We start from the raw sequence: 18,080 nt of genomic DNA, 5'->3' as shown, positions 1-18,080 counted from the left end.
ACTCGTTGCTTTTTCATTAGTGTGGCCTTTCCTTTACTGTTTTGGTTCACTGCATCCAAGTAATTCTGTCTGAAAAGTCTCTGCCCTGAGTGCCGGCAGGTTAAGAGGTTTGTTCACAGAGCGTTCCATAATTCTTACACTGACCTCACTGTCCCATGGCTTCCTACTCCCTATTACATCTATTTTTAAACAGCTATTGAATCCTTTAGAATAGAGCAGCTCTTTAGATGCACGGCTGTTTTCTATAAAAAAGGAACATGCCAGACTTTTAGTGCAGTGAACAGGCATTTAGCTGCACGACTACCATTAATGGCTTCTTAGCAAAACCCTATCATGCAATACGCTTTTTTATTTGTTCTATACATTGTAGTACAATTAACTAATACATTTTCAGAATCACACAAGAATAAATTACAAACTGTTTCCCCATATCAACATCTGGGTTTTTTTTCTTTTAGACAGGTCATTAAACTGGAGTATTTCAATTTTAAACAGCTGTATGACAAAAGCTTAGGAAAAAAATGTTGCAGCCTATACCTAATATTTATTTGAAAAGATAATCAGTCATCAACATTGTATGTTACACGATACACTATGCTAGCTGACTAATACCCATAGCTTTCATCATTTAAGAAACATTTCTCTTGAAAATGTTAGTAGTGATAGTCCTACTGCGGTCTACGAATAAATCTTCTTTAGTCTGTTAGAAATTGGCTAATCTTCCTTGCCTGCCATTTTGGATTATCTCTGTTTGAGCTACATAGCCACCCAATTGCTTTTACAGGTTCATTTTCACTTCTAAGTTTTAAGCACAAAAAGGCCAATTTATTCTAACTCTAATTCTAATTCTATTTTTTTGTTTGCTTTCTTTCGAAGTGGTGTCAACAAATGGTCATAGGATATAAATATTACATGGTACCCACTATAGAAAGGCTGAAAGCCCACTCCAGTGAAAGTGCAGTGAAAGTTTATGTTCCTTCTCAATCTCTTACCCAGTCTACACTACAGGAACGAAAAAGAAAGAAATATTGAAAAACAAAACTGATGAGAGTAGCTAATGCTAGGAGGTAACCCAGAACAGCAAATAAATTCAAAATCTAGCCCCTACCATATTTCAGTGCTTTTCAGATATATTTGGAACATACACATGCGCACGTTTCACAGGTGCTACATCATCACAAAACAAGAACGGAGGAGTTTCAGGTAAATTTTTAGATTAGAAAAATCTCTTCTTTCAGGGAAAAAGAACTGTTAGATGAATATATTTACAAACGTTTTCACAGCTTAAAAAAAACTTGCCTATAGGAATTAATGTATACAAACTTCCTTGAAGTAAAACAGTGAATGTAAACGCTTTTACTGCAAGATAAACTAGGCAGGATCAAGGCCAGAAAGTGCAAAGCATTGACTTCACCTAAATCCCTTGCTGGAAAATGGAAGATCTTTTTCTTCCTGGTTACATCAAGGTAACTCAAATTCATTAGTAACCATAAAACAAATGGGACTTTTTGTGCTCCTTTTTAAGTCAAACATTCACACCAATGTCGTATTATTTTGTGATACCGGCTGCACGTAATTTCCCACTCCCAGATCAGATTACTTCCCTTCCCTTACTAAAATCTCCCACGGAGCTTTGCATGCTTCCCCATCCGTGTGCTGCCTCTGGCTCCTCAAGCATTCCCTTCTCCCTTCTCTCTCATCACAAAGAAGAAACCGAAGCAGCTCTGACACAATCACTTACAATTTCCTCCTCCCTTTCCTGTTCTTACTCTCTCTTCTAATCACTTGTTCTCAGATTTTTCTGCTTTTCCTCTTCTAAACCACATCAGTTTAACGAGCTTCAAGCTACTCACTGCCTTCATTTCTCATCTCGGCTCTGACTCCTTCATTGCTCCCCTGAAAGATGCTTCACCATTCCTTGCTTGCCCCCACATGCTTTCAAGTCTCAGGTGCCCCTCAGCTTACACTTTTTAACTTTTATTTCTTCAGCTGCACCTTTGACAAAATTTGAGGGATATCTATTCCACTGAAAATGTACTGAAGTTTCTCTACAGCTAGCTCCCAAATCCTAATGCTGTATCCACAGCAACTGGTTCCCTCAGTCAAAATGCACTGAAAAAACCCTACATCAAAGAGATAACTGAACAGGTCTGCAGTTTTCGTTAATTATGTTAGAAGCTACAAGAACATTTACAAGTGACTGAGAAAGGCAAGGCAATCTCTGATCAGTATTGGCTGGAGAGGACCAGTTTGATACCAGGCCCTAAAAAATTTGAGAACTAATAGGAAGAGAGAGTCTTAGGGACAACTGCACTGATTAATAACGCACCTTATTCAGGTCGTCCTTTTGCAGAGAATTCTACTTTTGTGGATACTCCCCTCTGGGCCAAGTGGGCCTGGCTGTGTCTACATCATCTGGGCAGGTTAAAAGCATTTAAAAGCAACTGGGTAAACGTGTATTCAAATAAAATCATGGAATGAGATTCTAAAAGTAATTCTTTTTTGGCCTTATATGGAAGTATTTAAAATGCTTAACCTAGTGTGGATGGACATTTTGTGCCCTTGCAGGAAAAATAGTTAACTGATTTTAATTTTACTTAGACTACAAGTTTATAGCTTCTTTTAGTCTCACAGTAATGACAATTTTCTATAAGTAGTACATAGAAAATAGACTCCTTATTTAGTAAAAATAACTCTTGAGAAGAAATGCATTATAAAACACACATTTATTAAGTGTCAGACCTGTGGAGCTCTGTATGAAGAGCATTATTTAAAGCTGCACTTCTTAAAAGTATGGCTATTCCTACAAAGCAAAGGAAACTCTGGATAGATTGTACCTGAGCTCTTAATGATTGCTTTTCTTTGATTAGCTGTAGGGAGGAAGAGTAAGTAAAGGACTGCAAACATGTATTCATGATTCTCATTAGCAAAAATGGCACTGTGCAAATCAATTTCCATGGATCCTGCCAGGCTGGCCTTTCTAATTAGTCCATCATTAGACAGCTAACTTCTCACTACTTCTCAGACATCAAATAGTCCATCACCCTAACACATCACCCAAGCTAACAAGGAGAATTTTAATGAAAGCAAGTTAAATTGGCTGTACCACAGAAAGCACACAATAGGCTTTGTGATTAATCTTTCTGTACCCCTATTTCTATTCTGTATCTTAGTTTCTGCTCTGTTCTAATAAACCTTTTGGTTTGCACCAATAATTTTAATTTCCTATTACTAAAGAATATACCAGCTGCAACATGAAGGAAAAACTCAGATAAAAAAAAAAAAAAAAGTGCAAGCTGAGATTGCTACGGGGCATTTCAGAGCTTTCCATCTTATGATGCTAAAGAGAAATGTCAGCTTGCTACTTATGGTTTTAAATATAAGCAGCCTGTGAAAAGCATTTGACTGTTTGACTCAACAGTGATTTAGACGAGCTTCCAGCTTGGTCATCCTACTTTACACAGTGCAGATGCTCCTTTCCAAATGGTGGGGTTCAGGCTTGATAAACCTATCAGCCAGCACAAAAGGGGAAACTCCCTTAAGATTAAAAGCTATTTTACAAGCTCATTTACATGGGAATAAAAGAATGCTTGACAAAGATGACAAGTCCCTCCCCTAAATAAGTAGCCATTCCTATATTTGAGAAGCAATGCTGGTATTATCTGGGGGTGGGGAGTAGTGTTTTGTTTAAACCAAGGAGAAAAAATACATATAAATACGTATATTTAAAAGAATAAATCCTATATAGACATGTCCCTACTTTAAAATAGCTGCTCCTGCCTGAAGGAAAATCTGCTGCCCTACTGCTCAGACACAAGTCTGTTCATAGCAATTTTCTGTTTTTCCATCAGGTTTTCCCTCCCTTCGTTCTTTATTACCAGAGACATTTACATGAAGCAGCGTTTTTGGCTTTTAGGAGTTCAGCTGCTCTTGCTGCTTCTGCCCCCACCTGAAGTCACGGTCCCCGTCTGTGACGGCATCGTAATTTCCACTGCAGCCAACTGCGATGCCACGAACGGAGGGTTATGACTTTAGGTGGGAAATAAACAGCGGGAACAGATGAACACTTCGGAAACAACGATCCTGTTTTCATGCAAATGTCTTTTGTCATCAAGAACAAGGTTAGAGAAATGCAGAAAATATATGGGAAGAGCCAGCAAGCAGAATGGGTAATAAACAGAAACTCTTCAGCATTTTCCAGGAGGCATTCAGCTGCTTTTTTAAATTAACTTCCTGCATAACTAGGAATTTTAAATGTTTCTGAAACACAGGTAACTTTGTATGTGATTGAATTATCAGCATAATGTGATCTGAATTATTGATACCTTCTCCCCAGCAGGGCTAGTACACTTCATGGCTATGGACTTCATGAATAGATTAAAAATACATACATAAATAAAAAAAAAAATCACTGAAAACAGATCAAGAAAGGTTCTTGATGTCAAAGCTCACCTGGGCTAAACATTTGGCTCCTTTCTTTCTTTAAACCAACAAATTCTCTAAATTCAGAAGTATCATTAGCTGAATTAATATTCAAGTAATCCAAATAGTGCAAGCAGCAGTGGCAATTTGGTTTTTAATTTATTTTGAATCAATTTCATCCCAGTTGCAGTTATAATTAGAGAGTTGGAACAAATACATCTTCCAGGTGAAGCTCCCCCAAATTTAGTCAGAACAGCCAGAGCCTGTAAGATCTAGCCCAAAAGGACACACCTAACAAAGCATGGCAAATATGATTTTTGCTATGGTTAATGAATGAAAAGTAAAAAACAAATAATAATAATAAAAAAATCAGTGAAGAAGACAAGCATACAAAATTATCCTTCCACCTGGAATAAAAACAACTCCTAAGCAAAACAATTTCAGAAATTAATTAAAATTTTCAGCGTGGATTTTTTGCTTCAGAATATAGGTTCTAAAAATAAACACTCAAAATACAAGCTCAAAAACATTTTTGGGTCAAATGAAACAGTTTAGGTTAATTCAATTTGTTTGCAGCTCATTCCGTGAACTTCAGAATATGTAGACAGCCGTACTGTCTCCATTAAGGAGTTCAATTAAGTTAATGAAGCTCGTATGACAGCCGCGTTTAGGGATGAATACTTTTATTCGGTCCAAACCAGCTCTGCCAACTCTGTGCGAGGCTGACGTGCTCCCGCCACAACACAGCACTGACCAGAACGGCTCTCCTGCTCCAAGACCTCTCCCCAGCAGAGCTTTCGGAAACAGGGAGGCGCTTTGGGGTTTTTTTTTTTTTAGTAAGGCTTACGGTGAATTGATTTCCCAGCAGGGATGCTAACCACACGAGGCAGTTTAAGCAGCCACGCGTGAGGCGGGATGCCTCGGTGAGGGCCACCACGTGGCCCCGCACCCATTCCAAGGGTACAAACAGCTGGGGACAGGGGTCTTGGCACACTGCCTGTCTGTGTGAATTAGGCCATCGCGCATCTGGAAACACATTTACTGGAGTGAAGCAGCTAATACTTGAACGACTTCCCATTTGTTCTTGAACTTTCACTTTTCAAAGATCAGGAGGCCTTGGCTCAGGCCCATTCAGCCTACTTTTAAGCAGCTAACTGAAGCCCTGGATTAAAGGACCACTCTTCCTAATCATCCTTCACCAACAAGACCTCCAGAAGATGATTTATCTTAAAGTTCTGAATCATCCTATGGAAATGCCTGACCGACTGTGGAAAAAGCCAAGAATTACATCTGCATGTACCTGCCACACAGCTCTCAAGTTCACTTTCCATTTTCAGGCTATCAAATTTCATTCCACACAACTTATTGCATGTTAAGCCATGCAATAGATGATCTTCTAGTGTTAGCAGCAAAATTTTTAAGTTGACACTCAGTGCTATGTTAAGACAACCATTCAGTGGCGTCTTGGCTGAGAAGCAGCAAAAACATTGTCCTGCTATTATATTGTCAGATTACCTATCCATTTCTGAGACGACTTTTAATTTTAGACAAAAAATACTCCTTTATTTTCTGTTGCCTGTTGCATGAATTATCTTTTTTTTTTAATACCAATTTCTTGAAGAGGACCCTTGGCAGATATATATATATCACTACAATTAAAAAATGACTCACTACTGTTTATTTTCAGAATCATATCGGTCTGCACATAGAAATATGGGTTGAGAAACAGATAACCTTTTCATACAAAGCTGAAGCTAAAACTAAAGACAGACAACAAGAAGAAATTTATTAGCAGAACTAGATCAGTAGCAGCTAGAAGAAAAGTGGTATGCTATGAAGTGCTCAACTTAAGTTTTGAGCACTGACCCACACATTGCCAGAAAGTTGAAGTTCAGGCACAGTGAATCCAGTTCTCATTTGTCCAGAGGCTTCCACACTTGGATTCCAGCCACATGAGGATAATGCTTAGAGCAAGCAGATTCCTGATGTAAGCACCTGAGCTCAGTATCTGAAGTTGGGAGAAAGAATCCAAGACTTTAAACAGCTGCACAGATAAGTTAAAACTCCTGGAATACACTGTAATGACAGTGCATTGAAATTAAGGTTATTAAGTAGTATTTTACTGACCTAAGTGAACATCAGAAAGAAAAGGAACCCCAAAAGAATGGAGGGAGGGAGGAAAGAGAAGAAGAAACAAATGAGTACTTTTTAAAATACATCATCTTGAAAATGTATTTTTCCATACAGTTGTTCCTTTAAAACAGAGCTGGATGAGGCACAGAAATCAACTCTCTGAAAACTGGTCTTTAATAACTGAGTTACACAAATTGAACATAATTAAGTTACATCAACTGAGCATGCGCTATGCGCATTTGAATGATGAGGTTAGCACTAAAAAGCAACAGAGAATAGACATTAAGGCAATTTCTATACAATTTTGCACTTGCCTTAAATGTGTCAAGATATTCAGATTGTAAAGGGGTCTTAAGTAACTGCAAGAAACTAGTTTATACATAAAATTCATTTAATAGATCAATTAAAAAGTGAAATATGAAAAATTAAAACATCTCTCCTCTATTGTCAGCTTGATAAAACGGAAAGTAAGAGGGACAATGAAACAATTTCACTATCACATTTGCTTGCAGTTTTTGATGTGACCCCAAAGCCGTAATTCTCAAATCACCCTTCTACAAAGGCAAATTACTCATTCTTCATAGTTTCTGAAAGTTGTTGTTCTTTATAAATGTATTTTTACTACTACATCTTGTGCAGGGTTCTAGTGGGAAATTTAGAATCACAGGATAGTTTATAACACTTCACATACTTTAAGGGGCATATGCTATTACAAAATATCTCGCCCTTAAGAACAGTTAAAACAAATCTGCAGTCCAATAAAAACTACGAGGTGGGGGGAGACACAGCTACAAGGAATCTCAAGAAGTCATCTAGTCCACCCACTGTTCATGGAAGAATGGTAGCATGGGCATGGTAGTCCTGAGAAAAATGTAACAACAGCTGAGGCAAAGGTATCCACTGATCAATATGCTAATCTAATCCAATGCGTGATAGTCTTTTCTGTTAGAAGTATTTTCCCAACTTGAATCTACCTTACTGCAGTCACAGCTCTTTACCACTTTTCTACCCACCACAAAGTTCATGTTCCCTTTTTTAATTTAGCAGCCTTTTAAATGTTTGAAGATTATCCTTACACTCCCTCCTCCCATCTTCTCCTGACTAACTACCCCCTGTTCTTTCAGTCTTTCTTCACACAGCAAATTTTCCAGGTCTGATTATCCTCATTGCTCTCCTCTTCACCCTCTTCAGCTGCTTCACATCTTCCTTGAAGCACACTCCTTGAAGTCACCACCGCACTCCACTTGAGGCCTTCAGGATTATTTCACACATCTTCAGTACATACCCTCTGACATCTCTCTTTCTCTCTCTCCCTACCACCCCCAAACAAGGAATCTAACATTTTGACTGATGTGGTTCACAGGCCAAATGCCAACATCAGAGCTTTTCTACAAAACTATTGCCTAGCCAGTTGTTCTCTACCCTGCGTTCATGCATTTCAGTATTCTAAAGTCAGAGCTCGTTTATCAAGATCATACTGATTTTTACTGTGTCTTTCAACATACTTGCAATTCCTCCCAATGTCATATCATATGCTAATGTAGTAATTATAAGGCAGATGAAAGAACGAGGAGCATCAATGATAATGCTGAACACTGATCCAGGACAGACCCTGCAGATTACCATCTCCCCCAGTTTGAGAGTGAATCATTAGGGTACAGTGAGCTGACCAGTTCTGCATTGCTCATATTGGACACCACAATGCTGAAAACACTCAGTTTACTGTTAAGTTCTCTCTTCTCCAAACGTAGATAAGTACAATAGGAATCTTCTACTTCATTTCTCAAATCATATCTACAATACACTCCCAAACTGCTCTCAAAGTAATATTCAAATACTATTAAATACGGTTTTGATATTTATGTTGCGACAGATAGATGAAACTCTCCTGTAACTCCTCACTAGAAGATCTCCATCTCAAACGTTATCTGAGAACATATGTTTACACATGAGCAGGTTTTTACCTGCTCACACACTTAAATGGACACACTTAACAAATACCACTGTTGAAAACCTTGACTTCTGCCAAAACATGCAGGGCTTGAACTTTCCTATAAGCTGCAAAAAGAGGGATTGCAAATAAAATTGCGCTAACAATGCTCATTATACATTAACTTTTCTATTCTTTGTGAAAGATGAGGGCAGGCTCAGCTTTGGTTCTCTGTACCTCAAGTTAATGGAGGCATTTGCTTATGTCCATAAAAATAAAGAATTTTGACAGTCTTCATCAAGGTGTCAAACAGAAGTATTATATATGCAACCATCATTACTACAGCTCTTGTTTTTATATTATCTGACTTCAGAGAAATCAAGGAAGAAGAAAAGGTGATACTTCTGAAGATGATGAAGAGGTATATTAACTCACGACAGTGCTTTACTCTGAACTGTGACAATTGCTTGGTAAAGTATCTCCCGAAGTAGATACTTAGCAACTCTGCCTATGGCAGAACCAAATATGGAACTTGAAATACCAAGTCCTGTTAAAGTTACTAGAACATACTGCTTTGAAAGAAAAGGACACTTTTTTCCTTGGCCTGGAAATCTAAACTGCATCATAGATTTATTATTCTTATTATTTTAAACACAGGAAGGCATCTAGATCATTAGAATAACTAACCTAACATATTTTTCCAGTATGATGGCAGGCAGGGAAAAAGAAAACATCTGCTAGTATAGAATGGCAACAGGAATGTCAGATGAACACTTGTCTCCCTTAGAAATCTAATGCAGAGAGCTGTAATTTGCTCTCAATAACTGACCATCAATTAATCTTTTTAAGAAAGGTTTAGGAGCATAAACTTATACTGATTTTAAAATTAAGAATAAAAGCGGAAATGAGCTATATGCAGAACACCTTCCAGAAATGTTCCACAAGAAAGACCTTTTGCTTCCCACTTTAATCACTGCAAAGTAGTGTACTGAGAAAAGCCAAAAGAAACTCTTCACTAAATTTGCATTAGTGTAAGTAGAAATACTGCAGCAAAAATTGCCCCTATGGATGAACTGGGGGCTCTCCACCTTAAAGAAGATTTCATACATTCTAAACTTCTTGAATCCAAGAGGAAATCAATCTTTACCATCCAGAACAACAAATGAAATTAGTTCCCATCCAACCTCTAAGTCATTTGTTTTCTATCCTGAAAGAATTTTACACCTCAGGAAGTTTGAATATTTTGAGTGAGGTCTCCAAAAAATCTTTAATCCTCCATCTCAAAGCCGTCTGTCTAGCTCCACGTTTGCGCGAATTATGATTTTTATAAAGGAAGAGTGTCTATTGGAAAATCTTGTTCCTAGTCAACTAATAAGCCCAGAACCATTGAGGGGCTTTCAAGAGCCAATACACTGAAAACATGACTTCTTCCTGTAGCATTCACTAGAAATTATTTCATCATTTATAATGAAAATACTTAATCACATGAAAGTCATGAGATGTACCTCATTTTAACGATAGTCAATGAAAAATTGGGAAGAGATGCAATGTAAGTTATCACATATAGAGAAGAGAAGCTTATATAGATTTTCATAAAACTGACATTGCTTAATCCCTTTGTATTTAGGTCTCCACTCCATGTTACGTTGCTGTTGTCATTTAGGAACCTATATGTGACACAAATTAACAGAGCAGGCACTTTTACCTAACACAGGAGATCAAACATTTATTGACCTCTTTGCCAGAAAGGAGGATCAGGAGAAGGGAGAGAGATTATTCTTTTGGATTTAAACTGCATTATCAAAAAAGTAGAGATGGAAAGCAAACTGCTTCAATGTTCTCCCATTCCTAAAATACTAAAATTCTGGACAATCCTCTTCACTACCACCAGTCAATGCTCCCAGGCTAAGCAGACATCAGGTTCTCATATGCTGTAGGAAACCCTGGAAGGTTTCTCTCTCCACTGCCAACACATTCATTACTCCTCTATTCAGGCACCCCATATGTGAAACGCACAGAGAATTAAGCTTCAGGATTGTTTACATGGAAATTGGAGAAAAATAAAAAGAAATCACAATTCATCACAAGCAAAGCATTTTCCAGATACTACTGATTTTAACACATCATCTGACAAACCACAGGCAAGCTTCCACACCAGCTGGTTAGATCAATCTGAACATGAAACTTGCCTGGCTTCCTTCCTGTGAGATTCCCGTGGCCTCAGTGGCCACCCATTACCCCACGCAATGGAGCAGGCTGTGGAGCTGATGGCCCGAGAGCAATGGCTGAACCAAGAGCTCAGAACTTCAGTTCTCAGTTGGAACCGTGAGGTACACTCCTGAAACAGTTAGTTACTTTTAAAGTCCCCTCCACAGAATGTTCTCCAACTTTTAACCTACTACCTAAAATTCTGGCAGAAATTCCACAGCTTGACTAGCTTTAACCGTCTATCTCTGAAATGAAGAGCTCAAAATATTGAAAGAAAAAGTACTCATACTCAAAATGAAAGTCTTCATACGTACTTTAGTGGACTAGACCACAGCTCCCATGAAAATCACTGATGTACAATTCAGCATTATCAGATTTATTAAAAAAATGGATTTATGTTTTAATTTCCAGATCATCTTTAGAAGGAACAAAATAGGATCACAGCACAATTGGGAAATTCCACATTATTAAAACTATAAATCCCCCTAAAATGAAAATAAGTCTTTTTATTTTTTCCTTCTAGTGTTGAAAAGGGTGAAAATGGTATTATAGTTTCCCAAAAGTTCAGAAGATAATTTAGTATTTTGTTCAACTAAAATAAGTGCTTTGTTTCCTTTGCTGCCTTTCTGAGTAATAATGGGTGCTCTAAAGGTATGCGAGTATGGAAGGCACACGTTCAATTCTGCCCTTATTCAGCCAAGCACGAAATGCATGTCTGACATCAAACACCAACAACTAATGCTCAAGGTACACCAACTTTAACAAGATTTAAGTGCAGTCCCAAGCATTCATTTAGGAAGATTTGCTTTCCTAAACCACTACTAACATGATCCAACAGTGTAAAGGTGCTCATATACCACACTGGTAGGTAGGATTAGAATTTAAATAAAATTATTAAATTAAAAATTGGAACTATTCACAAATGGATGAGGGTAAAGGACTTCTCCTGTTTTAGGTTTTTGTTTGTTTTGCTAAGTGTACTAATAAATCTTCTACTACTGAGTTCATTTAGGGTACAATTTTCAGAGGCGTACATTCAAAGCATGTACATGTTATTGCACTTAATTAGACAGAAATAACCATCTTATCCTCACACTGTTGCTCTTGTTCAGATAGATTATAGCAGAATTATTACAATCCAATTTCCAGTAGTTAAAAAGAAGAAAAAGAAGAGAGAAAAAAGAAAAACAACTGAATGTAACCCTCTGCCCCCACATCACTGGTAATTCCTTCAAGGTATTATTTCATACTTTCCGGCCTCCACAGCTGCACATGAAGATAACTCTTTTTTGGTCTTTATCATTTTTATAAAAAGTTTATCACTTGTCACTTAGTCACCCTGACAAGCTTTGGCTTTACAGTTAGTTTCACTTAAATCCATAGCCTGGAAACATCATGAGCATTAGCAAGACACCCAACCATTTGTTTCCATCCTGCCTGAGAAATCTCGGTAGGGGAGCACATGTAGTGGAGCACACCTACCTAGCGTCTGTCAGTACACAGTGCTGGGAAACTTCACTGCACACCACGGCACCAGCAAGCAGGTCACAGTCACCACAGCTTTATGAAAGTCACGGCAAACGCCTCTATCTCAAGGAAAAGAAAAAGAACAAAATATTTACGAAGCAGCTTTCTGACTCAGAAGGGGTTTATTGTATACACACACACAGATTTTCTATGCGGTAAATAGATACTTGTTTGAAAAGCGAATGCTGTAAGAAAATGTTTCAGTATGCACAAAGGTTAAAATTCATTTCTGTTGTGCAGCCACTTAAATATGATTTGCAAGTTTGCCTGTGTCTCCAGCGATACGCACCAAACATCCCAACCTTCCTTCCAGTGCTGCTTCAATGTTTACATTCCCCTGCTTCAGCCGTGCTACAGCTTCTCTGCATCTAAACCTCTGCTACCCACCTCCTCCTCTTAGTTTATAATGAATCGTTTTCCCTACCACTAATTCTGGCAGTCTTCGTTCCTCATACTTCCCATCTCCGAAAGTAGCTTATCCCCTTGTTTTCTTTTAACTTCCCAAACCTTCCTATGACAGAATAAAAAAGCAAAGAAATAGAAGCAATAATAATAACTGGAATAATGGAATAATAATGGAAGCAATAGTATGTCATAATTTAGCAATGTACAGCTAGTGTATGGCTTCAAAAACCCCTGTCACAGTTCTGTGACACAGATAAAGAAATATCTTTTCTTGTCACTGCTTCATCCAGTAGGTAAAATAATGCCAGTACGGAAGAGGTTCAAAAGCAAGGAGAAAACAAAAACAATCTCAAAAGGTAGCATATATTAGTAACTCTGTCCTGAGCTGTGAATTAAGGGATTTCACAAGATTGGGCATGGATGGACACACAAAACCCCCTGGTAACTTTAATTTTTAGTAGGAGCTATGAAGTAGATTTGTTTCCATTTCTTCTCCACGTGAATTGGGTGCCCAGTAATTATCCTTCTGCACCTGGAGGTGCTTCAGGACAGATATGGCAACTGAACAGGATGTTCCATATTGGTAGCACCTATACAGAGCCAAAGTAAAACTGATCTGCATTAATGTCAGAGAGAGAGAGGACTTGTTTGCTGCCATCACAACCTCCCACCCTGGGTCTCACATTCTTTCCTCACCACAGACCACACACTGGTTGCTCAAGCAAAGAGATCAGAGGATAAAGACACTACGTTGTTTTCAGGATGGAGATTCAGTTCAAAAGGCAGCAGAAAGGATAACAGCAATTCAATTAGGAAACCGTACTCTGAAATGGCTGCAGAAAGAGATAGAGGTTCGCAGGCTGTGATGGCTCAGGAATGGCAGGAGCAGAGGACAGAGGAATCCTATCTAACCTGACTGATCTTGTCCAAGGATCTCAGGAAGGACCTCTGGCAATTACTCTTCTGAATCTCCTCTCTTGTTTGGAAAGCAAGCCTGCTGTGAGTAAGATAACACTGTTTGCTATTCTGGCCTCCACTTTTCACTACTGGCAGGAGCCTGGGTCTAAACACATGCTACGAGTAACTGCCCAAAATACAGAGCGATGGGTCTGAGGACACAGGCAAGGGTGGGTGACCCTTATGGATGGACCTCCCCGCGAGGTGAGCTTGGGTGCTCTAAAGGGGCTGCTGGCTCCTCTCTCTCTAGCTTTCAAGTCCCTTAGATGTTTCAGCCGGTCATTTCTGAATGAACCCGCACAGCTTCATTCGAAACACCACATACCACTCCGATCAACTACATTCAAGAAACAGAAGCTTAAACTAGAAAGGCTATCAAAAAGACTGCTATAATGATTACAGTTATGGAATCTCTATTTAAGAAGAGATTAAAGACGACTTTTTAAAAAAGCTTGAAAATGCTTTTCAAATATGGATAGAGCAGACAAAAGGGATAAGCAGCAAGGAAAAAGAACTATTAGCCATTTCAGTCAAAGGATAACATTTCAGCTGAAGACCAAGTAGTTATAAAATAGTTGTGTACAAGTTCAGATGAAGTTAGAAAAGAATTTCTAACCACACAAAGAACGAAGCTCTAGAATGGCCTTCTTATTTTTGCAGGAGAACAAGGAGGCTACGTTGTTTGAAGACAGACTGAAAACCTTATTAAAGAAACTGTGTTAAGTGACTGGCTCCCCAAAGTGGGTTTGAAAAGAGATCAGGTTATAGCTTGTTTCCGCCGTTCTTATTTTGAACAAATCCCAGATTCAGGTCCTCCACACTGTGCCACCATCCCGCAGCCCAATCAGAATGGCAGGACTTTTTGCTTTGGTTTGTGGGGTTTTTTTACCATCCTCTATAATGGAGTCTACAGTCTAATTCCTCAGTTCAGCTACAAATTTTACCTTATAAATACTGTGCAAATATATAAGCCTAGGACTCCAGTGATATCCTTAAACACTCTCGCTCTGCTTCATAGCACATTATGGTTGCAACTTTGGGGGTTCCATTACAGGTCACCAGTTCATACTGAATTGTTGAGAAGGACACTATCACCCATGACAGGTGAGGTTCATACCCTATGAGCTGAACATCCAGCAGACAATCGTTGCTGTTACAGAGGAGTGCACTCAGTTACCCAACGGTCCCTCCCATCTGTATATTCATAAGGATATACAATAACACTGATAATGTTGTGTGACTTGAGACTCCCTTACCAGTACTTACTATGAAGTCAACTCTCCTTTTTCACAGCACGTGCTATGTGGAAGTGCTAGAGCAAAGCAATTTAAGTGCTACTATACATTTAATAAGATAAAAACAAGCCCTGAGCATTGTACTCTAGATGCATCACTGGAGTTCAAAGGCTTTTCATTATCTAGCATATTTCACTTATTTTTACCTAGATAGTTTTAGAAGTGCCTTTCAAATCACATCCTCCTTTATTAGCGATATTCAAAAGCAATCCTTCAGTTTCTTTTAAAGGCTGTACAGCACTGAAGCACACGGATGCAATCAGCTTGGTGATGGGCACGACTCCCGGAAAGCAATACTCCCAGGGCACTTGCCAGTTTTATTTTGAGTTCAAACATGCAAATAGCTCGTTGTTTAGTGGGATCTTCCAGCCGCATCTGTGTATACTGCAGGGCTAGCTGGTACTTCTTTTAGCAGATAGCGGCTGACCATTTCCCTGTGTTATCCAAACAGGAATGAAATATCCAAAACAACTACTGGAATTGGAACATTTCTACAGCAAGCACTGGAGAATTAAGTTAAGAAATAGCTACAGAAATTATGTTTAATTTCCTATTCACTTTTCTCCCCAGCTTTCACTTAAACATGGTCCTGCCAACTAGCTTTCTATGAACCACACAATAGGCATGGCTGAGCTAAGAGTGGGCCATGGGTCATTATGTTGCACACAAGTCTTTGAGAAAGATTTCTAGATCATTCCTCCTCCCTCCTCCTCTTTCTAGCACTGCTAAACAGAGGAGTGTTGCCCGAGAGGGTTTTACTCTCTTGCCTGTGGAACTGAACCATTCAGTTAGTTACGGCTTCCCAGGAAGCTCTCAGGAACATTCCTTGACGCAAACAGCTAGGAGACATCTCTGTCTTCTCCACAAGGGCAGCAGGCAGGCTGGCTGAGACCACTAACTCACGAGAAAGCCTGGATGCCTTTACAAAAACCAATACTCACGTAAGGCAAGCATGCAGACTTTTCACGGAAAGAAGCTGTACCAGCTGGTACTTCCTTTCAAAGGTCTCAGAGAAACCTGGCTTGTTTAAACGGTCAAAGCCACTCCTGCATCAGGAAAAGGAAAAGGGCATGTTGTAAAGTGACAAGTAATAACGGCCAGCATTTTGCACGCTTGGTTCCACTTACTAACATTTATTAAGGTTTAGGAGAACTCTGCAGTGTCTTGCGAGGGTTAGGCAGGGCTTCTTTTCTTTCTAATTTAAAGATGGAATATAAAAGGTACGGAGTTTATACAAATTGTCCAAAATCCAAAGATAGATCACTGACAGAGAGAGGTTTTGAAAACAAATCTCCAAACTGCATTTTGGTGCTCAAATCATGACCATGCCATTGAAGACACGCACATTGCAGTAATCTGCTCCTTCCCTAGCACCAACCCCACTTCTTCACAATACATGCGAGTCTGTGCAACGAAAAGGAACAAGGGGCCAGTTTCAGGTACCTGCAAGGCAATGCTTGCTTAGCATCAAGACATGTTTTTTCTTAAGCAGATGCTAAGGAAAGGTGTAGAGTTTTTTCCATCTGCTCAAGGTATAAAATGCCACTCCTGAGACTCTGCTGGTTGGAAGACACTTTGGTTAGTCCACTGAAGGGGTGGAAGCAGGGGGACCTCAATGCCACAGGCGCGCAGGCTCCCTGAATTGTTCCATTAATGCATCTGCCAACTCACTATGCAGCAGCCTAAACAACACTGTACTCAATATTGTGAGACTTCAGAGAGAAGCAGGCAAAATGGATGCAGCAAGGGAAAAGAGAAGCAGATATGACTAGCAGAAAGAACACGGAGAACCAGACATATGAAGACAGAAAATATATACAGGTTTTAAAGATAAAAGAGATCAAGTGCCAAGATAATAGCCTGCCAATACCTCAAAAAAAATGTAGAGGCAGTATTCAAAATGTTAGCAAGAACATAACTCAGGAGAAAACTTAGACTTGCTATTAGGAAAAAACTTCTGCACTGAAGAGGAATGAAAATATAGCATGCTCTTCAGGGCAACAGTGGAACCACCACTCTTGGAAAAATATTCAAAAATACAATAGATAAGATGTCAAAATATTCAGTAGGGACAATCTTGCACACCACAGGGACTCAGGAAAGAATAGATGGCCAGCTACGCCTTTATTACTTGTTATATCTGGGATTATATTAGACTGAAAAATCCAAACAGAGCTAAAATACAGACATCTATAGAACTATGCCAGCACTGATAGGAGAGAAAATGACCTGAAGCAGGAAAAAGGAATAGGTTAGTTTAACTGATCTGCAGAGCAGATGGCACTAACACAGATGTGGTCTGTATACCTACCAAAGGCATTCAATATAGCCAGGAACTGTTTAAATCATCCAACCCTTCAATACTGACCAAAGAATGGTACTTAGGGGCTAAAATTCAGATTACTTTTTCACAAAACTTGCCATTTCCAGTGGCATTGTTAACAGATGATAGGACAGATGATTAACGATGTATGACTCAGAGAATAGGCAACCAGAGCCAGGAAAGGATGGTTTAGATAAGTCATTATCTGAGGAGTAAGAAAAACTTTGGATCCAGAGCTTGCTCTCCACATATTTCTCAGGAGACGCTGGGCAAGCCACATACAATTGCATGAACTTAGACTGCATTCAGTATCCTAGGTAATCAATTCATCTGATTATAAACTTTGTCCATTTATTTTTTATCTTTACATTATAACTGAGCTTTTCTTTCATCCTACCATCAAGAGTCTTTCACATCTTCCCTTTCACCCTCACTCTGCTGGAAGTCTGAGCATCACTCTGGAAATTCTTATCTAACATTAGCTTAGCTATATTCCTGATCAAAAAAAAGAACTACAAAAGCTGCCTGTCTGCAGCAAGAGTCTGTTCCTTGGTGGTATTACCTATCTTTCTTTTAGAGAGGATTTATATGCTATGTATATGGAACTTTGAGGTCTTAACAGAACATAAGCAAGTTGAAAAGAAAAAGCAACAGTTTCTCAAAGATCCACCTCAGCTTTAAGCTGGCAGAGGTACATTTCACAAAGGAAACTCACAGGCTGCACATGCTGCCGAAGTCACTGTTACAAACAGTTGTATTTGCTCAGCTAGTGCAGCTTTGTGCAGGTGGAGACAAGGCATCTTTAAAACACGGCGGTTACCTAGGGCTCCTAATCCATTTAGCAATGTGACATTCTGGAAACGACCGGCTGACCTGGAGC

The 18,080-nt window shown here is 39.1% G+C and overlaps 1 protein-coding gene across 2 annotated transcripts in view; it reads right to left on the bottom strand.

The window, feature by feature from the left end:
- The window catches only part of LOC134141158 (transmembrane protein 263-like), a 204,279-nt gene that overhangs the window by 125,575 nt on the left and 60,624 nt on the right, over positions 1-18,080 (bottom strand). The window contains exon 2 of one of the 2 annotated variants that reach the window (XM_062577161.1): positions 15,819-15,923. The exons of the other annotated variant lie outside the window; for it this stretch is intronic. Within the exon in view, the coding sequence (XP_062433145.1) occupies positions 15,819-15,831 (13 nt within the window). The 5' untranslated portion in view covers positions 15,832-15,923. The remainder of the gene's footprint in view (positions 1-15,818; positions 15,924-18,080) is intronic. 2 annotated transcript variants of the gene reach the window in all.

This window comes from Rhea pennata, chromosome 5 (genome assembly GCF_028389875.1).
Source record: "Rhea pennata isolate bPtePen1 chromosome 5, bPtePen1.pri, whole genome shotgun sequence".
Taxonomy (NCBI): Eukaryota; Metazoa; Chordata; class Aves; order Rheiformes; family Rheidae; genus Rhea; species Rhea pennata.
Note: the sequence above shows the minus strand (reverse complement) of the source record. Positions and strands in the feature narration are given on the sequence as shown.